The sequence below is a fragment of the Dromaius novaehollandiae genome, chromosome 1, assembly GCF_036370855.1.
Source record: "Dromaius novaehollandiae isolate bDroNov1 chromosome 1, bDroNov1.hap1, whole genome shotgun sequence".
Taxonomy (NCBI): Eukaryota; Metazoa; Chordata; class Aves; order Casuariiformes; family Dromaiidae; genus Dromaius; species Dromaius novaehollandiae.
Genome location: NC_088098.1, coordinates 19,499,364 through 19,526,145, shown reverse-complemented (window position 1 = coordinate 19,526,145; position 26,782 = coordinate 19,499,364). Strand labels below are relative to the sequence as shown.

Below are 26,782 nucleotides of genomic sequence, written 5' to 3'. Positions count from 1 at the left end.
AGCAATGTTTATCACAGAGCTCAAGGATAGGTTTACCATGAAGGCTGATATCCTGGCCATAAGTACTTCTGCACAAAAAGCGCAAGAGCTACAGTAAAATATGTAGATATATTTTCCCATTTTCCTGATGGTTGTCAGGAACCAGTCTTTACATTCTGCACTATCTTATTGCACACAGAAATTGCAAGTATAAAAGACCTTTGCATACTCACTTCCAGTTGTTAGATCACATGAAGACTGATAATGCAGCAAATTAGTTCTTCCTTTTATGTTTTTTTTCTCTCCATTTTAACACACTGCTGTAATTACAAGTTTCTTCTAAAAACCAATGGATGTGTATCAAAAGTTCATGAGCAACACGCTTCATATGAAATTTCCACAGTTGAACTCTAATTTTTAAGAAAAGTTAGAAAGATATATATCCAGTCTAATTAACAAATGAAAGAGATGACGTGAGTTCCACAATGAAATCCGTGAATGTCTGTGGTTTATCTATCAGTAAATAATGAACAATTTATACAGCAAATTTAGCCTCCTTTTCTCTTTCCAAATTGTGTGAGAGCCATTTGTAATCTCATGCATATTATTTATTTGGAATTACTAATTATGTAGTCTATGACTAATTTGTAGTCTGTACATTGCTCTTTCTGGGTAGTTATATCTAGAATTTAAGGGATGTTACATATCCCTCAGAGATCCAGAATATTCCTAGAGATGCAGAACACATGACACTGTTTTGTCTCGTAGTTGGATAAACCCATATTGCTTTTCAATTCTGCAAACTGCTTTGCTCTACTGCAGCCTTTTGGCAGGTGCTACCATTGCTGTGCCCAAAGTTCAACAAAAAAATCCAGCAATCTATACACGTGGACTGTTTTGTTATGTTTTAAGATTTTATATATAAAATATCTTGCAAGACTTTTCAGTGAATTGTAGAGCTTACTCTATCACTTTCCTTACAATGTTTCTAAAACTACCACTTTTAGAGTTTCAAGCTCTGTTTTAAAATATAAAAGGAATAAAATGAATTTGTTTCTTGTTTGGTGTAGTTTCAAAAGTCACAGGAAAAGACAATTTAAAACATTTCCTCGAGCTGTTTCTAGTACTGGAAATGATTTGTTCATTTCAAGATGAGAGAAAAGTTGTTGATCTATACAAGATACTCTGAAGAACTGCTTTTTCAAGAATATGGCTCAGGAAAAAGTCTACCAACAAAACTGAATAGGGAGAGTGGAAAAAAGTCCTTATTTTCTAAATGAAACAATGCTTATGCAGCACTTAAACTTCACTGGACTCCTCTGAACAGGTTTATGACATGTGCAAATGCCAACTCAGTTTTCTTTTTTGCTTGACAGAATAAAACAGTAATACGTTGTGCAAAAAAAAAAAAAAGAAAGAAAGAAAAGAAAATCAGAAAAATGCAGTCTCTAGTCCAAAGACTTTACACTTGAGCACAAGAAAAATATAGAGAACAGAGGAGAAGCAAAGGAAATCTGAAGAGCATGGTAGACAGTGGCACACCACCTGCCCCATGACTGCACAGCTTTTGTAGGTATTTAACTTATTTTGCAGGCTCAGGTGGAATGTGTGTCGTGCATAGACCTTTCCCTTCATAATCATGAATTATAACTAAGAAAATAACAAATCAACCAAGGCCTTCCTTGGTTGCCAAAACTTCAAGAAATGCAGAAGATACAGTAGCAGAGCCCCATGGCATTGATCACCTGCTGTTTACTGATGCAACTCAACATACCACTAATGGAAGCAGATCTCAAACCACAGTTTCACCTTAATAAATTGAAAGTAACTTCTTTTTCACTGGATATGTAGCATATGAGATCAGAACGCCAGCTGCTTTTGTCTCAATGACAGATCATGTACATTACACAGACTCATCAAAGATTTTAAAGGCTTAATTTGTCTATCTCCTGGGATTACCTCAACTCAGGATAAAAAGATCTAGGCTGGAAATATTAAATATTTCATTTGCAAACAAAGCTTAAATATAAACCTGAAATATAAATCTTTGTCAACAAGTCCCTATTAAATGTTTTAGGTTATTCAACAATATATTGCATCCTGAAAAATCTGTGATACTATCTAATGTTCAATAGGCAAATCATCATATATTCAGATTTCTGGAATGTTTGCTGATAATCTGTATACAGCTGGCTGTCTTCCCTTTGTTTCCACGTATGAAAGTACCTTTAAGGAAGTTAAATTACCTCTAAATATTTAAGTAATATAGGCATAATCAACATAAGCAAATTATCACCAGGATCTTACATGAACTGGTAAGGCAGATATCTAATTGTTTTGTTGAGAAGGTGGTGATCCATGCAGCCATGGAATGGGATTCATTTCACCTGACTTGAGCAATCTGAAGGTGTGCCATCTAGTCCAAATTAGTCTTCTAGGCTCCATTTGCAGTCTGTGAAGAGAGATAGGCATCCCTACAGGTTGAGTCATAGCAGTCTAAATAGCTTACTAAGATATATGGAGTTTGCCTGCTGGAAGTTGAGGAATTAAGTGAACTGTGAATCCTGACTTCCTGACTCCTGAGCTCCACCCAAGGGCAATCCTACAAACCCTACTTATGTGCTGGTCCAGAGCTAGAATTTGGGTCAAAATCATTATGTACAGCCATGCTGTTATAATGTATAAATTCAATATAACAAACTCTTGGTTGGAAACTGCTTTTAGCATAAATTGAGGACACTTGTGCTTCTAACTGACCTTTCATAAGGACCCTTCATACAAAAACACCTATTTCAAATATTGGATACAAATATGACTCTTGAAATATTGAATTATAATTGATGCATTTAAAGAGTATGCATCCAATAAAAGCCAAATTCTGACCTCCTTTTTCTACACTGATTTATATCACAGCCAATTATGTACACCCCATTGATTTCGGTGGGTTTATTTTTGCAATGAAATTCTACTCACTAGATTACAAAACATCTGCTTCTGTTTACAGATGACCACTCTCAACTCCCACAAAAGGTGACCAATTACTTAAAAATTAGGGGGATTTCTCAGGTGAATAATTATTTATGAATGTATGGGAAAAGTTCATGATATAAAAGTATCTTTCACTAAGTGTTTTCATTGCTGCTTCATGTCATTATGAGATCCCAGAAACCACTTAGTTCTCTATACTAAGTATACTATAATATAATTATAACAAATACTTATTTACTTGGGATATTGTTTGTAAGGTCAGAATAAATTGAAACCTTCTTCAATACCAAACATAATTAAACAGTAGAAAGATCACAGAAGAAAGATCAAATAATTTCCTTTAAATCTACCATTTTCTTTTCCTTTGTGCTCATATCTGTTTTAACTTGTTGATATCCTGAAAAGCAAGTATTAACTAATAGAGAAGAGGCTGTTTAGTGGGAAGTTCTGCATCAACAATTTATGATGCAATTCATTCTGTGTTCCAGTGTATATGTGAGATGACATTTTTCTACAGTTACAAAAGAGAAAAACAAGCTTTTTTGGGATCTACTGAGAAAATGCATTCTGGTAAATTTAAATATATATCTTGAATCATTGCATACTCCCAGAATATTAAAAATAGTCTATATATATTGAGCTGCATATTAAATAGACTTTTTTCATCTCTCTGAACAGCTAATCAATGGAATAACACTATGTTAACAGTCTTCCACAAACAAGGGCCAAGAACAGTCATTTTTCCGTAGGAACTGACCACAGTGAGAATTCTGTATTCTCCTAACTTACTCGGTAGGATCAATATCATAAGCAGCTGATTTCCCTTGTCATACAAGCTCTGAAGGCATGAGAAGGGGAGCTTTTCCTCTTTTTTCAGCCCTACCTGCTCAGTTCCTTGTAACAGGTTATGTCCTCTGACCTCCAACTGTGAATATGGAAGAGCATTTGCAGCCAGATTAACATGCCTGCTGCTGATCTGGCTAATGTAGTTTCACCTCCAAAATCTTCACCCAGATCATTTCACAGAACAGTGTCAGAGTAGTCAGCCAGTTTGGTCAGAAGAACTGAGGGATGGATAACCTCCTTTGAAAACAGTGAGCAGATCGGCCTGCCTGACCATGTCAAAGGACACTGAAAATTATGCAGTTAATGATCATTTTTTAAGAGTTAAACTATCTTCTATTCTAATACTTAACCCTTATTCTAATGAGGCAACCCATCAGTGTTAGTAATACCAAACATACATGCTTATAAAAGGTTTTACATAAACTCTGTAATCTGAAATGCTTGAATAACTGCACAGATGTATATGTAAAATAAAAACAGTTTTTCCAGTCCTCTCACAAAGCAGGTTTACAAGAATTTCCTCATATGTTTACTCAGAAGGGAAAACACCAGATATCTCTTTTACCTGAAGAGAGATATCTAGGTGTCAGGTTTATACAGCACCTGTTCTGTCTTCCTTTCCACAGCAAGCATCTGTTTGTGCAAGAGGAGAAGAGATGAAGAAGGGCATGCAAGACATCATTGACTATCAACTTTCCCCTTTTACTAGCATCTTCCCAAAGTACTGGAAATGACAGAAGAACTTATTACCAGCTTCCAGGAACAAGCAGTGGGAAGAGATGACATTCCCAGATGTGCTACGTCTAAGTTACCCCGTGAGTAACATCAGTTGCAAGTTTTCTGAAGCTATACTTGAGGAAGTGCATTTACAGAATTCACAAAAAAATGACACTTAAAGCAACAATTCATTCATTAAGATATGCCAGTCTTGCAGAGGCTCTGAGCTGGATAAGCATTTCTGGACTCATAAGGTACTAGCCTACACACACATACATGTGCGCACATATATGCATATTAAAAGCACTCAAATTTGGCAGCAAGTGTATCAAATTTAAAATGGCAAGATACTCTATTTAAATGATTATGCAGTGGAATATGACTCATAACTTAGTAAAACATTATAAATATAAAATTTATACATTTTCTGACAGACAACAAGACTTGAATTCCTATTTATAACTCAAATTATAGAGAAACAGAGATATCTAGGGAGTCTATCAACAGTACAACTTCTTTTTTGTTTTAGAATAAGAAGCTTTTTGAAACTTTATGATTTGCAGCTAAATCTAAGGTTGACAACTAGATCGAAATGTGACTATCTATCTACTGGATAGAGATACAAAATACTAACAACTGCTGAAATGCCAAAATGGAGAACAGCAGTATGTGAAATGAAGAAGTCAGGTCAGCAAATGGTCAGCATATGTTAGGTCACCTGATTTGACAGCCCTCAGACATACTGAGTAATATTTATGCACATTAGCAATTACCGGGTTTAACTACTATTCAACATTTCTCTAGTTTCTGGAACAAGATCCAGAACTGCCCTTTTGCAAGAGAATTAAATGTGTATATTCTGACCAAATGTACCTCAAACTATAGTCTTCCATAGTTTTTCAGTCTATCAGACATGGATAGCAGAGAGATGATAAAGTCTGTGCCTGACAGTTCTGTACCATCAGAAGAGAATTTGATATAAACAAACATTATGACTTGAAGTATAGCACAAGAAAGTCCATATTTCAGTCCTGTGTATTTTGACAGAATGTCACATCCTTAAATGTCAATGACCATTTTGAGACATCAACTTTTTCTTTGGAATTGACTACCCAGGCTTTGAAATTGGGAAACTGTCAAAAACTGCAAACGTGGTGAATTTGTGGCCTATAGTATATCACAATAAAGAGATTAAACTTTATTTAGGTTTTTGGAAGAGGTCTCAGTGCCACCTGGGACATGATCTATTGTACTAAAAACAAAAGTAAGTGCTCTCCAGCCCCATATATTATTTAATGATACATGACGTAGTTTGATTTAATGCTGCATCACAGACAGCATGGGACCTTTGCAATGCAGCTGTCTGTAACATACCATTTTCGTAACTCTGAGATAAAGTCCAAAGGAGAATAAGAAACAGATCAGATAAATACAACAAATAGTCCTCAAAGTCTTTTGTGTCAAAGTGATGAGATGGGTAGCAAAGATACAATGGTCAACTTGGCTCCTGCTTATTATGTTGCACATCTGACTACTGGGGTTTTTATTTAGTGTTACTGTACTTACACAAAATAACAATATATATTTTATAAATACATATAAAAAGTCAAAAATCTTTTGGCTAAATTTCAAATGGCACTCAAGAATATGGCAAAGAATGGCAGAGGAAGAGAAGGAGTGAAATAATTACCCTTGCTACCTTTGAGGCCCAAATGTGTAGTCACAATAGTGAAGTCACGTAAAGGGGGGAGCCTGCAGCCCTTGGCCTGCAGTGTGCTTGAGAATAAAGTCCCTCTTGAGTCCTAGTAACTTCTGGGAAATGTGGTACACCTTACAAAATTAACTACTAAGTTGGATAAAATGTGTGTCTACTGTGTGTATGCTGCTTTTTAAAACTTTGTGCAGCTCCCATCTAGAAAAAAAGCATACTTCAGGAGAGATTCTATAGGAATGGATCTATTACCCAAATTAAATAGACAGCAATTTGCTATGCCTTTGGAAGATTCACATTCTGCTTGTGAGCTTTTCAATTTGTTCTATAAATTTCTCAGAACATGCCTGAATACACCAATGAGTAAATCTGCTTCTTGCTGTTAATATTTTTAGGTGCAATTGTATTTTCAAAGAGGTTAGTTAAGAGAAAATATTTAAATAATGTATTTGTAAAATTCACAGATACACGATATCTATTACACTACACTGTGATTTCTTTCACTGAAGTAAAAAATCCAGTTTGATAGAGCAAATTGAAATTTGACTAATTTACACAGGTCTTTATATGCTTTTGGAAATTCTTCTCCCATCTCTATTTTTAGCAGTGCAGTCAGTCATTATAAGCAGTTAAAGGCTCATTAGGTTTGCAGAGTAGTTAAACAAAATGCTAACCATACAAAACAGAGGGAGCAACTACTTCTCTTACTGTAAAATGATATGTATGGAAGAGCTTTCTTAATTAACATTTTTGTTGAGCTTTTATTAAAGTTCCACATTTTATTGTTCAAAGACTGAAAATATGATAATAAATATATGCCTTGAAGGGATGCTAAGGAGAAAATTTAGACAAAATATCAGCACATATATATTTAAAGAGGACTTCTGTAGCACTTCAAGTTAGACCGGAATCAAATGTTAATATTTTGCACTGTTAACAGGAGCAAATCTGAGTACATTTCATTTAACTCTTACCTTGCCTCCTTAACTCTAAATCTACAACCATTAAAACTGCTTTGCTTTCTCTTTGACCATGCTTTGGCTCTTCCCAAAGAGTGATGCAGTATACTGCCAGTCCAGCAATTCAAAGAAATTTTAAAATAATACTCTGAGATATTTTGGTTTCATTTTCAGATTTTTGTATTCATACTTCTGTATATTTCTTAAGAACTGTGAGGTATAGAAAATCAAAGCTGAGGCTGACAACTAATAACTCAACATCCAAGAGCTGGAGTTAGTAACACAACAGCAGAAATAAAGCTGGTCAAGCTGGTCAGTTCACCATGTTTCTAAATAATCCTAAATCTTGAGCTATCTAAAATTTGACCCACTGGTTGAGTCAAGTAGGAAGCTGAAGGAATGGGAAAATTCTCCAGGATGTTAAATTTAAAGTGGAACAAGAGGCCTACTCTCTTTGCCACCTCTAGCAATCATTGCGCAAGCTATTTCTCTTGAAAGATAATCAAAGGATGAATAGTCCCTCTATCTTTAAAATTTTCTGTGGGGTCACAAGGATGAGTGAAAAGCTTATCATCTCCTCACTTCTTATTCTCACAAAGAGGTTCCAGTGCTAACGAAAGGCTGTTGAACATCCCTGAAAGATTCATGCCTAACTAAAGATCTTTTTATAGGGTAGAGAAAGGACCTTGAGTAAATATGTAAAATGAGGCTTCCTGTAACATCTACAGGCAGTTCAATACTTAGTAGTGCACTATTCTTTTCTATTTTATTGTAGTAAGATAAACAAATATTTTTTGCAAACGCTTTTCCCCTTCCCTGATTAAAAGGGTTTAAGGACAGTGATGGAATTATTGTTCCATCTTTACTAAGTTAATGACTCAATTCAATTTTTTTTTGTATTGCAGAAGGTTGAGACAAAAAGCTCTAAAACTTTCAATGTACTATTCTAATCATGATTATTTGATCAATATAAGCTCACATTCAGAAACACATAGAGCCAAAAACAAATAAATAGTAGCAATTACTTTTTCAAAGTTTAGATGAATCACTGCTTTCTGTAAACTGGCAAAAATCAGAAAGTAAACCATCAAGCAGACTCAAGACACTTATTTATTTTATGCATCTCTGAAGTGTAAACTATTTTAAGAATAAGAAGCAGCAGCAACCACAAAGAAACAGTATTTTAAAATAGTTTTTGAACAGCAGTTGTCTTTAAATAAACTGTTTAAACCATTAAAGCATTAAATTATCCTAATCAGTAATGTGTATGAACAGAGGATGCTAAGAAAGCATATGCCCTTCTATAATTCATAACCAAGGAGAGGAAATCCCACTCAGGAATATCAATGGTAACATGCCGATTGATTTTAGATGGAAAAGAAACAGTCCTCACTATGAAGCATTTTCTAGTATTTAAATAGGAAAAAAGTCTTTGGAATTAGATTAGATTGGTAGCATTTTGAATACAGGTAGTACAAATTTAAACCTATGAATTGATAACCAGGCTAAATAGAGAACAGGGATATTGGTTGTGTCATCATTAGGAATTATACATGTCATATGAGAAAAAGTAGCTCTTAGCTAAAATAAACAGAGATACCTAACAAAACCCATCTGAAGGCTGAAAAAACTTCATACCTAACAGCTTGGCTTTTAATACCTTCAGAGAAGGGGAGCTCTTGGATTTCTTTCAGTGTATTCCTGGCTACTGGCATGACATACAAATTCACAAATTATGTGGGATCTTATTATCTGCAGCACCCAGATAAAATACAGGAAAACTGGGATAAATCTCATTTCTGAGCTCAATCCTCAAGTCCTGAAATAGAGATGGGAATATATTCCTTTTAAGAATTTAGCCAAAATTTATAGCTGAGAAAGTCACCTAGAAGTTTCAGAGAAAATCTATTGGAAGGACAACTTACAAATGGGATAAGGCAAGGATCAAAGTCTTTGATATTGAGCTTCATCTTTTTAGTGAAATTTAACAGCTCCAACCCAATTGCAAACTATTTTTTGGTTATTAACTTTTTTCATTTAACCATTATATCAGAGTAGAATTGTCCATGACGTTTTGTTGATACATCTTTGGTCTTTCGAAGGAAAAGACGAATTCATGCATGAGAGATTCTATTGCTTAACCTTGAGAGAACCTAGAAGATCATACTAGACAGACTCATTTGCTTTGTGGGCTCTGGTATGAAGAAATATGCAAGATTCTGATTTGCACACCTCCACTCTTTTGTGCATGGAAGACCATGATGCCTGAAGTGGTGTGGGTCAGGATGCCATCTCTGCATCTAGATCTGGATGCAGGAGTCATTCAGCATTCTCCACCTCGTGTTTCTGCTTATATCACAGATTCTACCCTGCTATCTTGATTACATTTACTTAAAAGCAACATGCTTGGGGTATTTTTGTTATCCAGACCTTTACATTTGAATTAGATAAGCATAGGTATCATTCTGAATCATTGACTTGTTTCAAGTCTGCTGGAGACCAGGAGTCTTCTCCATTCCATTGTAGTAAGCCGTCTTTAAGTGGCTTTAGCCAAGGATACTATCACTCATAGATATCTTTTTCTTCAGCAAAATTAATAGCTTTTTTCCTGCAGGTGATAATACACAGGCAACCTTCATATGAGACTCTTTCTGCCCACTTCTTAATCCCATCCCTTGCTATTATGCTTACTTTCTGGGTGTAGAAGATATGATTTCTTCCTATTTTCTGTCACAGAGAATATAACATACTTTTAATTCATAAAATACACAGCTACCAGTTTCAAATCACAAATAACTTTGAATCTACCAAGATATGGCCTGTGCATTTTAGTTACTAACTTTTACTTGGCACTTCAAATTGACAGACATGATGAGCTGATACAAGTCAGACAACCATCTGTGGTAGCATTTAGAGAATCCCAAGCTATGGCAAGTACATTACCTGAAAGTCTTCAATAAAAAAACAACTCCATACTTTTCTTAAAATAGTAAAAAGAAAATAATCCCTTTCCAAGCACAGGTAACTACCCAGCCATGACTTACTGCTCTATGAATCAGTACCAAGGAGTACGGGATTAGAGTGATGAGCTATGATTTAGATCAGTGAGGCACTGAATTTCATCCTTCTTGCAGAAGTGTAGTGTATGGTAAAAGGTAGAAGACAAGGGGCTGTTGTCCAATTTGGGAAATGAGAGAGTGCATGTATGGCTTCCACCTTTCAGTATGAGATATGTCTGCTCTGTGAAGCACAGTGCAATAAGTCTTTGAATCAATGGCACTTTATACATACCATAAATCTGCTGGGTCAGGAAGTGGAGGACTTTTGCTGTATGGGTCTGGAGACTGCACAATATGTCTGTCTGACATTCCTGGAAAAACTGGGGTGTGGGTGCACTGATTATGTTTTCAGAAAGTTTGGAAGGGCATCCCCCTAACACAGACTGCATGTGAGTGTAACCAGACAGTCAGAAAACCTTGACAAATAGGGTAAAAAAATCTTCATATTGTATGTGGGTTATATTATTTGGTGAAAGAAAATATCACAAGGAAAATCAAGGCACATGTATGTAGAGCAGAAGACTGGGTATTGTTGCTGTCACCGATCACAGAGATGATGGTACATACCAGTACTGCTGGTGGTGATGGCGGTAATTAAACAAATGAGACTGGGAATGCTGACACTAGACAAAAAGTATCTATACAGAAAAAATAATGGAAGCAGTCTGTGTAGTCATGGAAGACTAAAGGCAATATTCTTGTAGTAAAAAGCCAGTCATAGGTGAGATGAAATTCAGAGCTATGGATGGAACTACTATATTATCTGTCATGACCATTGTGTCTAGGTATGATGCCTGAGCAAGCAGGTGCGAGAACCCCAAAGCCAGCTCCATGGACTTTTTTTTTGTTCAAATTTCATAGAGTCTTTCAGATTTATAATACAATGTACAATCCTGTTCTTCTGATGTAAGGACAAATAATGAGGTCATATTGATTTGGTTTTTCCTCCACCCTTAAACACAGTTCCTGAACTAAATAAGGAGTTCATTACTTGATCTATATTGAAGATTTTGATAGTTTCAACAGAAAGTTAACTTGCTGTATATATATTTCAGAGATAAAAAAATAAGAATTGCTGTCATGTGCCCTTCATTGGAAAATTCATATAGACAGCTCTGCATGGGGTGAGAGAGAAGGTCACTGAAACCAGGAATGAAACTGAACCACATGCTACATCTGTAACAATGTCTGTATCATCATTGGACGTGTATAAATCAACCACTAATTTTCTCAAATATTATGTATGGAATTTTTCCCACAGGTTTGAGGGAAATGTCACACTTTTCTTACTACAAAATAATTTATATTGGACAAATTAAGAGAGATGAAAAGGAGGACTGAAGGGAGCCAGAAAAATGATCAACAGAAAGGTTTGTTTCCTGCACTCTGATAAACAATTTGAACTTAATGTTTTATTTTCATAGTTACCTGTGCATTTCTTGATATTGCTGTTTCTTTTTCCATGTGATCCTAACTTGCATCCAAAGTTCTCTTCCCAAAATTCTGCAAACCATACATTTCTTCGATTGTTAGCAAGTGTTCTGCTTCGAAAATATCTATCAAATCCTACATTAAAGAGAAGTGAGAGGAAAAAAAAGCATTAGAATATGATACAGCATAAAGATTGACATTTAAAACCAACAGTGGATTCTGCATAGATGTCATAACAAGAAAAACTCTTAAGTACAAACTATTTTAAATAAGATATTTTAAGTGCATGTAAGTAATTAAGTATTTAAAAATACTATGTTTCCAGGGGCCAGCTTCTCCAAGTAGCATCAACAGTGCTCAGTATTTCTAATAGTTTACCAGTTTAGAGCACTTACGCAGACAGTAGGAGGTGTTACTATGTACCCTCCTGGGAATGAGGTGGTTCAATCCAACAACCTCCACTTGCTAGAAGAGTGCCTCATATGTCAGGTCATAAACTGTGTTAACATAGTGGCTTCTTAAAGTAACATATATCAATGGTTTAGGGAGCAGAAAGCAGAACCTAGATGCGTCTACTCCCAGAAGAATGAGCTAACTCATATCATCCATCTGAAGTTGTCCCTTTTTGTCCCAGAGAACCACCAGGCTGTGGGTAAGAAACTCTCCTCAGTGTCAGTCACCTCCTCCATATGCGCTCTAATTATTAGGCGATTGTCTTATTGCAAATTCAGCATCTCCTTATCTTGGAGCTATATTAAAAACAAACAAAAACTAGTAAAACAAGGAGACTTGCTCACTTCTTTAATTAGACAATTGCTTATCCTTTTGAGAAAAAACTCCAGGTTCTGGCCCTGAATGAATGGAAACATCCTCACACATGTCAGAGCTCTGCAGATATCCAAAGGAGGGACAGATTTCAGACACAGCCTTAGGTTCAGTTTTCTTTTGGCTAGGTGTTTCTTCCTTAGCATTCGGAAGTTATCACTGCTTGGAGATATTTAATTCTATCCCTACCCTGACAACACAGCTAGATGTCTAAGTCAGGGGATTGAATTCTGCTGTGAGGGCAAAGTAGTGAAAAGTTAAAAGGTAAATGATACAGAACTTAAATTCTTAATTGGATTAAGCTTCAGATCAATAGACAGATCCAAACCTACAAATCATGATCTCCTCAACTCCCAAGGACGTGTGCACTGAACTCAAGGACTTAATCCCATCTGAAGAGATATGAATAGAGATATTAAATGAATATTGGACTGAGCCACATGACTCAGGTTCCTTAGATGCACAGTTTTTCATGAACTCAAGGACTACATGATCTTTATTTTTTTCTTTCTTTTTTCTTAAAAGGGTTAGAATGTTTGAACATTATCAGAAAACCAGTCTTCTGTGTTATGTGCATTCCTACCATCAATTGAGGCTCTTTTGGGCAGAATGGTCACTGCTCCTTCTGCAATCTCTTCCTGCCGCTGCACTGGTGAAATTTTTGACCCCCAACTATCTGAGCCAATCCAAAGGAAATGTCCAGATTGATTAGCTTTTTTGGCTGCTTCTAGTATCCGCCTGTAAATAAACAAACAAATGACTAATTAAATGAACTGCATTTACAAAAAACTTTCTGATTAGAATCCCTCTGAGGTATTAATTCTGGATGTGTATAAATAAGAGCACTCTAATCAACTAGCCAATAGTTTTTACAATCTACAGCATATTCAACAACAGTCATACAGAACTCAAGCTACAGTACTATAAAAGTGAATTCGATTCATCCTTAGCCATATTTTTCTAGCATTCTTATTGGTTTCTTCCTTTTCAGTCAATGAATAGCAATCTACTTGAGCTTCATTCTTAGGAACTAAGAAGGCGTTAGATCTCCATGAAGCAAACAACAACAGTATGTAATTACAATTGTATTTCTTGCTGAGAACGTTTACTTTGAATTGAATCTGAAATCCTGTGTACACCATTGTTCACCATCAAATTGTGCATCTCTGTGAAGAAGGAACATCTCTGACATACAGAATTAAGAAACAAGCACCTAATATCATCTTCATTCGCAAACATGATCACTGCTCGAGCATTTGGAGTTTCCAACATGCGCTTGATGATCTTGTCAAATTCTCCTGGTCTTGGTTCCCGAGGGATTTTGAGTGACTGAGCAATGCAAACACCTCCTGAGGAAAAAAGAAATCTGAATTTAAACACTTTAAATATCCACACCTTAAATAACCTATAGCTAAGCAGACAGGCAAAGAAGCAAGATCTAATCTGAAAAAAGGCAGCTTAGCCAGAAGTTAGGTAATCTATGCACTTTGAAATTTGCACTATACAAGCTTATGCACTTAATAGTGTGTTAAAGATTACAATGCTGTTACTTGTTATTTTACTTTTTATAAAAAATTTAAAACAGCATCCTGAGCCAGATCCTTGGGCACCATGCATTGGCTCAGCTCGACAGAGTTCCACAGGCTTACCCTAATTTATGGCAGCTGAGGACCCAAGTTTGTCACGGGATTGCATTTAACCTTGGAGCTGCAGTTTGACAGTTATCTTATGTTTATAATGTGGCTCTTGGGATCAGGTATTAGCACCCACCTCTGCTTTTTCAGCAAAGGGTATATGGTTACCAATAAATGCTGTGCTTACAGAACTTACGTAGAGAACTTGAAATTTTCCCTTATGAACAAATACATACAGATCTCCTCAAATTGTTATTGTGACATTCTTAATTAATTTGCTTTAATTATTTAAGAGGTTTTGGGTTGTCGTTGAAAATTCTAAATTACTAATCAGCAAATGAACACAAACTCAAAGATGATATTTATATCTCTTCCTGACAGAAGGAGGAAGGAACTAATTGAAATCCTTACATTTTACCTGTCCTGCAAAAGGGCACAGCTTTCCACAGAAACTCAATAATTTCCAATGGCATTTTTACCCCAATGCAGAGGAAACTCTGGAGTCTAGTTAGAACACAGTTCTGTGGATATGTCTGAGCAGGTGTGGAAAGAAATTCACTGAGAGCCTGGTTCATGAAACACTGAGTCCAGATTGGCACCAACTTCCCATTCCATACTCAGTCTTTCAGTGTTTATGTTTGCTGGTTTGTTTATTTTAATTATTTTTCCTTTAAAAACTATTGCCCAGATTCTCACTGGTATATCTAACTCCCACCAATATTTGCTATTGCTAGTTGTTATTCACAAAATAACAGTCCCTTGCAGAGAATCTGATCATTAATAAAATCAGAAAATTAAGAAAACACAGAAATGTTTGTTTCCAGCAGAAGGCAACAGCATCTTAGTAGACCAAGGCAAACCAAATGATAAATTTTGCTTCTCTGCATCTCAGTACTTTCACACTGAAGATTGCTTTCAGTGTTAGTAGGAATAAAAATGTGCCTTAAAAGAGCTGTTCTATTTGTAATGAATACTAATGGTTATTTTCTGACATAGAAAATCATTCTGGGCCTATATATCTATATATGAAAGGTAATTAGAAAACTAAATCACAGATAGCTGCCTGTATTGTGTATGGGGAGGCTTTCCAACCTCCCCAGTGGTCCTGTCAACCCTATCAAAATGTCAGCCTTACTTTTTCCGAAGTACATCACAAATTAAGATGATACACATTGTCAGTAATAGGATTTGAAAAAAAACAGTGCAGCATGGGATGTACAGCTTCTTGAAGAAGTTCCTAGAGGTTTCTTGTGTTAGCTTTATTAAAGTAAATATATTTAATCTTTAAGCAGAACAAACAAACAAAAAAGGTATTTATGATTTTTTTAAATTTCTTTTACTCAAATGTAATATTTAGTAAAATACTATTATCACAATCTGTTCTGCCTTTGCAGAACCTCATCCACTTCAATAGTTCTTTGCACAGGCAGATCTCGAGTTAGAATCAAGTTTAAACATGGCATAAATGAAGCCTGGAATTATCAACTGTCAGTATAAAAATAACACCTTTCAATTGAAATCAGCCAGTTTTAGTCAAAGACAAAAATATCACCGTTTTGATTATTTTATCAGGTTGGGAGATGGATATCCTGAATTTTTCTCTACTTTGCATGAAGGTAATAATTGTTTGTAGATGAGAATACCTGCCTTTTTTGCAAAAATTGTTTGTATTCATTTATTTGCCTTCTGTGAATAGCATTGAGATATAAAAATAAATAATTTATTCTATCTATCTGCTTTAAATTGGAGTATTGTTCCTTTTTCTAGCAACACTTTTCTCTTCATTTTCATGAACAGCCTGGCTCCTCATGAGGGACAGCTAACTTGCCAATAAGAACTGATGAGAACATATATCAGGTGATCCTCATATTCACCATGTATCTTTGACAATCCATGAATTATGAAAAGATGGAAGGGTATTATAAAAAGCTTTAGTATTCATATATTCTTAACGGATATTAAGCTATTGTGATAGACACTCAAAAAGTCCTCTACCGCAACCTCTTTCTGAGGTAAGGGGGCTGCACACCTGGCAGGAATGAAATGTAAGAGAAATATTCAACAGACACCCTACAGATTTAAGTAATAGCAATTCACTGTTAGGAAAAAATGTAAAAAACAACGCTAAGCTCTCAACTGTCCCCAAAGTCATTCAGGCACAAGAAGTAAAGCAGATCCTAAAAAAATGACATAAAGGAATAATTTGTTACCTCATAAATTTTGAGACTACATTTTTCAACCATTTCTATTCATGCAATGGCCCTTAGGAAAAAACATTCTCTACATGAGATGCAAGTATTACAAAATGCATGTATATAATATACTATATACTGCCATCTACAATTTTTCTGGAGTGGATATCAAGCAGTGAAAAACTGCAGTATCCAAAAAGCTATTTTCAGTCAAAATGGTGTAGAAGAAACACCATTCCATCATTGCAGCAGCAAGTTTAATCATGACTGTGCTGCACATCTTAGCATCTCTACATTGAAGAATGTGTTAAGTACTAACAAGACCAAAATAAAATGCACTTCAACTTTATTGCTACATTTATAATGAAATCTGCAAGCTATCTCCTGACACACAAAACACTTTGTGTACACTCATATCTATATATTACACATACAACTGTTGCTCAAACAAATAACAGGATATCAATTTTCAGCTGATGATGAAATGCTAGATCCACAAAGGTGCTTACAACAGTACAGCATCTAACCTCTAGGCACTTTGCTGCCTTTGAAATCTACAGCCCTCTTTAGATGCCCAGACATGGAGGGAGAAGAGTACCTAGGAACAGGATTTATATGAGCCAGAAAACTGAAAAAGGAATGGCTTTTCCTCCAAAATAGCTGTGGAATACAAATACACAAATATGAACAATGTTGCATCAGTGATGTGGGGAGGTGCTCCCAGCTTTCCCCACCACCACCACCACGTTTGGTACCAGTCACAAGCAGTCTGCATTCCTGTGTTTTATGGCAAGCCCTGCATACAGACTAAAGCTCCAAAAGGGAGGATGTCAAGACTTAGAGATAAGGCCTGCCTGAGCTCCAGGACATCAAGAAACAAAAGCCTCCTCTCACCACTGGGGCAGTGTTAATCATTGTGGACTGGACCACCACTGCAAGAGTAAAGCAGTCATTCGCAGTCACTCAAACTCCTTTCCTCAGTGCTGAAGAGTGCTCAAGGCAGCTAGCCTGCCCGTGGGGTGTATTTGGCCAGCACCACCACCACCACCCCATGACTGTGGGTGCAGTCATCATGACAACGATGGAGGAGAGTTGAACCCTGCAACAGCCAAGAGCTAGGGATGCGACTGCATGCAGAGAACTGCAACCGGCCTAGTGACTCCACCTCCACCTTCCCCTGAAGGGTATAGATAGGCTGGCCCCAGAGGCTGTCTGGGGCTCTTCGTGGGTTACAGCATGTCTACCAACTTGCGGATCCCCTCAGGACAGGGACATCCTCCTGCAGTTACTGCCCGAGGATTAAGTGTACGTTGGCCGCTCAGGCAATGCATGGGTAAGATCAATTAGAATTGGAAAATAAGTATTCTAGTTGAACTAAGTTTCTGTTGATAAGAATTGTTGCTTTGTACCATTGTACCTTGGGTAGTAAATGTAGATCTTTAAAATCACTTGTGGAGTCATGCAGTAAATCTCCTTCTCCCTCTCCTCCTCTCCCTCATGCCATGCGACATTATTGGTACCAGGAGTGGGGTGTGGTTTGACGAGATGGGGACTTTGGAAGGATATTTATGGAAGCATGGCATCTGTAAGAACCCAAAGTTCGACCTGCAGTGGGTCAAGAGTAATTGGGATCGAGAAGAAGAGATTGTTCGTCATTTAGAGGTGACAGGACGTAAAATGAAGGATCAAAGTGTAAACGCATTGTGTGTAAGATGCTTACCTCTTATTTGCTAGTGGGAGGTGCTGAGGAAAGATGTTTGTTGAATCAGTTAGATAAGAAAGAAAAGTGTATCAAGGATTTGGAGGCACACCTCACCATTTTGGAAACTCAGTTGCAGTCTCAGAAAACGACTGCGCAGAATGACGCAGTTAGAGTTCAGCAGTTGGAGACTCGGGTTGAGAGTATGTTGACTCGACAGCTAGTGTCTGGAGGAAGAACCCCAGATCCTTTGAAAGTTAGGGCTCTAGTCCAAGCTGGTCCTGAGGATTGGGACAGAGATACTTGGTTTGACTCTGATCCGACCGAACCCTCAGATGATGAGAACTTTGTAAGACCATTCCAGTCAGACCTGTGGTGAAGTGGGACACCATGGGTGGGGGAGGGACTCCACCTTGCACAGTCATGAAGACTACTAGCTATTATCTGGAGGCATTGGTTAGGATAGCTGATTGGTATTGCCATAAGCCTGGGGAAACCCCTCTTGAATACTCAACTCGTGAGTTGGAGGATGGGGGCGATCACATTCTTCTCTTAGGTTTGGAGGCCTCAGGAAACTGGGGACCAGGGGTGTTTCTGTCTGGCACCCAGTGGGATCCTGTTGCCATTACCCACCGCACAGCGGTTTGGTGTAGCAGTGTGCCTCATTTAGAGAAAGGCAAGGCAGCAGGAACAGTAGGAGAATTCACCCAAGGATTTCTAAGAGCTGGCGTGGAGCAGTTGTGTGAGCTTAGAGGATTTGGCTGGGGCCCTTCAGGCAACATTCTCCTGGATTGCCCTATGGAAGCCCATGCCGATCCGGTCCGAATGGGACCCTTAATAAAGGGTGCTACAGCCGCTGTAAAGCTTGCACTGATTAAGTGTTAAGAATGAGCTTCAGAATGTGCCCTTGACGTGGGGAGAGGTGAGTCATCAGGCTCTGACCTCAGTTCAGGAAATGGGGGCAGAGAGTGAAGCTCCCTGTGGACCAAAGCCAGTCCAGGCAGTGACTGCCTCCACTGTTAAAGCAAAGGACAAAAACAGAGCAATGCCTCAGTCCCAGAATGCAGAGGCAGTTAAACACAGAAACACTTTGTGGAGGCAGGCCCTCAAGGCGGGTATTCCTAGGGCAGTTATACATGGAATGCCTACTCCACAGCTGCAGGCACTGGTGGAGGCCTTTCCAAAGATGGAACGGGGTTGCCCAGACCCAAGCAGGTCCCCATCTGCTCCCCCAATGGTAGTGGACCAGCAGAATCCTTTTTCTGGTAGTCCACATAAAGAAGTTCAGGAGGAATTGCACCGAATATCTGGGGTGGATCTGGGAAACTAGGTCTGCTTGAGCCCCGGACGACAGTCCCTGTCCAGAGGCTGCAGGCATTTCAATAAGATAATAAAGGGGGACCTCATGTAGTATTGCCTGCCGGAGTGGTATGTGCTCTGCTGCAATTTTGAATAGATACAAGGGCTCAAATTTCTGGAGCAGCCCAGGGGTGGAAATATTACTTGGTAGGAGTACAAGTCTGTTCAGGCCTAATATGTGTACATCCCTGTTCCCATGCCACTGTACACAAAACCATTCAAGCCTAACCTGTTGGTTTGCCAGTCTGCCTACACCAGAGACCATACAAAATGATAATGGCACTCATTTCCTTAATGAGTTAGTCAAAGAATGGGCCAAAATAAATGGAGTGCAATGTCTTCCATGCTCCTGGGTACCTCGGGCTAATGGAATGGCAGAGTGAGCAAACAGATTGATAAAGCAGCAGCTTCATTTGAAGAATGCCTGGTGGGAGGATAGGCTCTGGACATCTGTCAGAATTCTCAACCAGCAGCTTAGACCTGCTGGTTGCTCCTTGTCATGGACTTTTCCACCTGTGACAGAACAGCTCTCTCCCCAAAGAAATTCGTTAGAACTTGCCACCTGCTTAGCACCCAGTGCCAAAGTACAAGTTCGACTCCCAACAGTGGGGACTGTTGAAAGTGTTTTGAAGAGACCTAATGGTCCTTGGTCCTGGATGATAACCCTCAAAGAAGGGAAGGAAATTCATGTTCCACAGGCTTGGGGGTGCCTCCCCAAGACCTAGTCTCTTTTGTTTTCCAAGTCTCATGTTTGAGCACAAGAAGAGATGTTGCTGACACCACCCCCTTCACAGATGTGATTAGGACTCCAAAAATTCTGAATGCTGAAGCTAGGATAGGAATGGGTATTAATAGTTGCTCTGGTAAGTCTAGCAATGTGTGTGCTAGGCCTCGAATATTGTTTCTCAAAATAAGCACACCAATGTGTCTGGTGGCTGTTGTCAAATGGAACCAGCTGAGCCACTGAATCTACCACCCAACATATTGAAAATAATTTAATCCTACAACAAATTCATAAATTCAGCCAACTAATTAATGAAACTGCCATAACAGCCTGCCTGCATACACCTGGGTCAGTGGATGATGCAGCACTGAAAATCCATGTATATCCACCTTCTGACTGGGGAGAATGTCTCCTCAACCTCTGGAAGAAGGCTGGCTCATTTACACTTACCACTTTTGCAGCTGACTGCAAATATTCCTGGCCTGCACACTGCTGGAATGACACTGCCATTTTTACTGATGATTATCTTAATAGCAAGTTTTCTAGACCTTTTTCTTCTCTTCCTTGGGGGCTAGCAGCTGACACTAGTGATTGGGACTGAGGGGATCATTCTGTCCTGTGGTCAGCAATGCCGTATAGCATACCTTGGTGTATAAAGTGACCTTCCAAGTTCGGCTTGAGTTGTGAAAGTGCATGCCATTACTAGCATAACAAGAATACCTACCCTGGAGACCCTTGAACAGTGAACTTCAGCAAAAACTGTGGTACTGATTGCACCTGGGGGATGGGTGCAGATATGCATTTCATTCCTGTGCATGGCTTGTCTCTAACAATCCCAGAGGATCGCTGTGGAAGCTCCTGACCTCATGGATATTCCCAAAGGAAACTCATACCTGGAACTGTTTGGTTAATTTCGACGCCACTTCACCTCGAGATCATTACCTTCTACGTTATCCTCCAATTGCACGAGCTGTATTTCGAGGTCAATTGTGTTTTAACTACTCAACACCACGTACTCCGTGTCTGTATCACATTGGTAATTACCCTGATATAGGTAAAAAGATGGTCTCTGGCCCGCTACCAATACCGAATTGTAATGTTGCTGATGTCCCTGCCCCAAAAGGCATGCCATGGGCTTGTAACAATCAACATCTTTATAGCACTCTCCCTGCCTCGTTAAGAGGAGTCCAATGTCCCTAGTAGTACTGCTATTGTGTCCTGAAAGCTACTATCCAGGGCTACCATCTGCTCTTTTAGTCATGGGAGTTCATCCCAAATGGGCACCTACCCCTCTTTGGCACAACCTCTCTTGGGGAGAACAAATGAAAAAGAAAATAGCGTGGGTATTTGAGGGATTTTTTGCTTGGTATTATGGTATTACTAAAAGCCATCCATCAATAGCTGAGCTGTCAGACCAACTTGAGTTATTAACTAATGCTTCCACTTGGGGAGAACTCCTCAATGAACGATTACAAGCCACCACTAAAATGACTATTGCAAATAGGTTAGCCTTAGATTCAATGTTATTCTGACATTGTGGAGTATGTATGTATGTAAACATGTCAGCAGAGCAATGCTGCATCTACATCCCAAATGTAACTGAACCATTTCTAACCAAATCGAAATCATGTGCAAGGTCACAACTGATTCAGCCCTTACCTGGGGAAGCCTATATGATTCCTGGTTTGGATGTTTAATGGGATGGATAGGACTAAATTTTCAAGGATGGTTGAATAGTTTACTGCAATTTATGTTATCTGTCTTGCTATTATCTATTGTAATTTGCATTGCTTTTGGATGTATCCATCATATTATTGAACGTTCGGTATTGCAAATTAAATATGTACACCTAAAATCAACAGGCCACATACCTGAAACCCTAGAAAGTGACACTGTTACAACTGTCTATACCCCTGTGTAAGCTAAAGGGGTATAGACACTGCATACTACACGATATGGAAGGTGTCGATGCAGTCAAGGGGTGGGAACATGGGGGGATGCTCCCAGCTTTCCCACACACACACATTTGGTGCCAGTCACAAGCAGTCTGCATTCCTGTGTTTTATGGCAAGCCCTGCATATGGACTAAAGCTCCAAAAGGGAGGATGTCAAGACTTTGAGATAAGGCCTGCTTGAGTGCCAGGACATTGAGAAACAAAAGCCTCCTGTCACCGCTGGTCCCCTCCCTCACGCCCCACGAAACCCAGACGGTCTGGGACTGTAAAGATAGTCGGTCAGCCCACCACAGGTGATAATAAGAATCTATTTGTCTTCTATTTAACATCAACATTAATATCAAGTATGATATCCCAGCCATGGGACTCAGGTGATGGACTAAGAAGAGCAGAGGTGAAAGCTGGAAATTGGGCTCACAGCAGGCAGTGCTCCGTTCCTAAAACCACGGCTCTTTCCCATCACTCTGTGCCGTGGTTCACAGCTCATAATTCATGTGTTTTTAAAAGGGGGACATAACCAGACCTGGTCTACAGCAATACATGCTTTGGTTGTTTTCTTCGTTGTGATAAAAATCATGTATTAAATTGTTCAGTGCTAGATTTGGCTTGCTTACAGGTGCTATGTATAACACAGCTTATGGGAAACACGATATCACTGAAGAGACATGTTTGTGAAAAAGTGGTAGATTTTGAAGATATTGTCAGTATGCTGGATCAATAGGCTTTTTCTTTCTTTTGTGCTTCTGCAACAATGGTTCTACCAGTGAAAAAAATCAAACAAAAGGGAAGTGTAGTACCTGCATCATTTTGATGGTTAAACTTATGGTGATTTTAAAACGATAAATATTCATTTTACCTCTTGTGGGTTCTGTCACAAGATGGCATGCTAATTGTAAACCATTAAATACGCAAGTATGCGGAGGTGGGTGTCAGTAGAAGTGATGTTGAATGTGTATTTGGAAAATAGCAAGCAAACTTTGTCAAAAAATTGCACTGACAAATGCCTTTCCTATAGCAAGACTGAAAGATCAAGCAGAAAGTAAGTACAAGAGCCATATTCTCTCCTGCCCCCACTACGATCCAGCATTGTGCATGCCAGACCAAATAAATGAGATTCACAGGAAAGAGTATTTGTACCAGAAAAGATGAAGGCAGAATTTTCAGTTCAAGCATGTTCACTGATGGGAGCACAACTGTATAACTCAGAACTAGTTTTTCCTTTAAACTGTTTTATCTTCACATTTATATACTTAGCCCTACCGTTATAAAAAGGGAAGGGATCAAGGTATGCGCTTGCTTTGACGATCTCATTTCTTAGGATAGAGGCACACATCATCTCATGCAATATACACCACTGCAATCCAATTATTTCATGGCAGCTTCATCACAAATCACATTGTTCCTTAAAAAGCTCAAGGAAAACAGCAAGAGCATTTCTGGGACCCAATCCTGCCTGGCAAGACTTTCTCAGCTGCCTTCAAGTATATATTTTCTTTTTTAAGATGAGTTATATGTCACTGGTCATTAGGCCAAGAAAAAATTTTAATACAGGCCTGTGGAAAGTTTCCAAATGACATTACAGAAATATGTGGAGACAAAGAAGAAAGTTAGAAATTCTACTCTGAGGCAAGCAGGGTGCTGCCACAGGCAGACAGCCTCTATCTGAGGTGGACGCTCTGCATTTCTGACTTGATCATATGATGCAAGAGCAATTTCACTGATGCTGATAATCAGGAATTTTTAGGAATTTGTATATCTCTAGATGTCCCAACAATAATTTTCTAGAACATGAATCAACAGGAAGTGACACCTAGGAAGAAAAAATTACAAGTTCAAGATCAAATTTCACAAGCAATAGTTCTTCAAGATGCAAGTGTTTTCCTTGATGCAAAAGTAAGAGAAAAACTAAGAGTCCATACTGCAGCAGGGACGTCTGAATGCAATCATGCACAGGTTCTAGAGCTACCTTCACTTAACCACCCCCAAAAAACATTTGATCAGTGAAGTAGTTATATGGACCTCACGGTAGGTTAGCTTCATGAATAAGAACCCAAGGCCTCTATAGGTTCTGCTGCTCCCACTGAAGTACATGCCATGACATCTTTATTGCTATTCATGTCCAAATTTAGTTAAACACAAGCTCATTCAAGTATACCTCCTTAGCTCCAGTCACCAACTGACTGCAGCAAGGAAATAACCTAATCTCTTGTGGCTTTTCATTTCCTCAAAAACTCACCAAATACCTCAACAAATAATTCAGTTACTTTTGTGAAGATGGTTGAATCTTCAGTCAATTGTGGCAATACTTTTTGATGCAAGGTAATAGAAGGAAAAACAGTAAAAAATTTTGATTTGATTGGAATGCACAAACTGGCACACAGTATCCAATACATTGAAACATAAGAGAGGATGACAGATTTTGTTATAATCTTTTAAGAGCCAAATGCAGTATGCATTTTGAACCCCTAGGTAGTCCTTTTCCTTTTATTTAAGTAAAAATGCATCTCTCAAAAACCTTTAATGATTATGATATGATAAAGCTATTTTTGATGCACAAGCAGGTCACTGGTGCTTTGTTCACTAACATGTCACCTATATTCATTAGCTTTTCTACTCAAAACTAACAGCCTGTAAGAGCACGAAGTGTCAGTTTTTTAGTGTTTCAGCAAAGGGTTTTTAGCGATTTTATTAGATCCTCCTTTTTTCATTTATTTTAAAATAAAAAGCTTTAAAATGTGCTCATTGAAACCAAAAAGCAAAAAAAAAAAGCAAAAATTCAGATAAATATAACTTACCCATTCCTTTTTAAACTGTATTTTACATTTCTATATGTATTTATAGGCATATAGCCATGCATATTTCATAAACACATGCACTCACACAGATACTTATATATCATGGGCAAGAGAGATGTGAATTCTAAAATAGAAAAAGAAGAAAGAAGAAAGAAAGAAAGAAAGAAACAGCTCTGGTTCCACAGAAGACCATGGCTATTGGCTTCAATGACCACAGTCTATCTCTAAGGTAACAAGAAGCAAGAGAGGTCTGTTATTTTATACTTTCACTCTGACTAGCAAAAAAATCTTTTTTTTCCCCTGAAGAAACACTAATGAGTATACCACTAGAGCTTTCATTAACACCAGCATCTGAAGGAAAATAACTGCAAGGGATATTCTCACCATCACCAAACCTAATGAAAAAAAATTTTTGCATGCTTACAAAAAAACAACACATACTTCATTCTTGCTTTAACTTTTCCTTGCTATTTGTGTAAACAAAAGCCAGCTTTCACAGTCCTGAAAGTGAGAGGCTAAAAGAAGAATTCATCTGTAGTGGGGATGTTTATGAATGGGTAAAAATCACATACCCAGCAAAAAAGCCTGAATAAATGAGTTTCGGAAGGTTGTGAGAGAGGAATTTTCCTCCAAACAATGAATCACTGTATAACTAGTTCATAGAGGACATAGGATGCTCAGTCAACCTTCAAAACAATCCATGATCGAAAGAATCTAACTGAAATTGGTCTCCACTTACATTTACCGATCAGTTGTTGCAATGCTTTTATGGCTATATCTTTTGTTATTGTCACAGTGAATATGAATATCTCTCCCTGGGAAAAACTGGTTCATTCTGCTTGCAGATTTGCAGCTTGCAATGCATAATATGAAGAAAAAAAAATACTATTTTCTATTTTCTTGATACATGCTAGTACATCCTTAATGAGGAAGGGAGACCACCTTTTTATTGGTTTTCTAAGGACTAGGAAAACATTAGGAGGTAAGTTTTGATTCGTTAACATCAGCTCTGATTTATAACAGAATAACAGAGGGAACTCGAACTCTTGCCTATCAGATATTTTGCTCTGAAACTAAATTTGCTTGAATTTTGCCCTTATTTTTTCCTCCTTTTCTCTAAGATTCTCAGTACTGATGGACCTGAGTTACACAGAAGAAATTTGGATTCAGTGTTTTAGGGAGTTTAGATACAAGTAGCTGCTTCAAGTAAGTCTAGAGGTGGATCAAACACAAAAACTGCCAGTTCACCTCCAAGTACATAGCTGACGAATTGTCCCAGTTGCCCCATGCTGCAAAGGTCTTGGTTAAAACCCGGTGCCATGTTCACAGGTACAGTACCAGCAGTCCCATGTAGCACATTGCTCTTTGTCACCCTCAGTTTTTAAGGTCCCACATTCTCCTGTCAAACAGCTGGGAAGACCCTTCACTGAATGCAACCAGCTGAAGCTGCACTCCACAATGTACATACCAGATGTGCCTATTCAGCATCATGTAGATGGCATAAGAGCTTCTGGTACTGCTTAGAACTATGTTCAGGCAGGAAAAGAAACCCCACCATCAAAAAGGTTGGATTTTGCACAGAACATTTATTTTTAAGGAATATAACCTTTTGTCTGTTAGGGTAAATTATCCCTCACAGGCATCTTTTGTTTATTTTTTATTCCATTTCCTGCCTGTTTATTTTAAATACTTTATCAGTTATGTAAGAGATTCCGTTTAGTTAAATTTTCCTGGACTGCCTGATTTTAGTGGTAGGCTGGTGACCTGTTTTTCCCTTGCATGGATCTTTCTGTTACTGTGGTGTTCAGAGACTGACTTCAGTCACATCTGTTGCACTTCTATGTAACGCATAGGCAGGTAACTTGACTTTTAATCGTGCCTTCTATGAAAAATAGCAGCAGTCTTTTCA

General features: G+C 38.1%; 1 protein-coding gene across 6 annotated transcripts in view; it reads right to left on the bottom strand.

Annotated features, from left to right (window-relative positions):
* Positions 1 to 26,782, bottom strand: part of GRM8 (glutamate metabotropic receptor 8) — a 348,208-nt gene that overhangs the window by 178,902 nt on the left and 142,524 nt on the right. For all 6 annotated transcript variants that reach the window (XM_064506654.1, XM_026113069.2, XM_026113070.2 and 3 more), the window contains 3 exons: positions 13,729 to 13,864; positions 13,099 to 13,253; positions 11,688 to 11,825 (listed from right to left, as the gene is read on the bottom strand). In XM_064506654.1, coding sequence (XP_064362724.1) covers positions 11,688 to 11,825; positions 13,099 to 13,253; positions 13,729 to 13,864 — 429 coding nt within the window. The remainder of the gene's footprint in view (positions 1 to 11,687; positions 11,826 to 13,098; positions 13,254 to 13,728; positions 13,865 to 26,782) is intronic.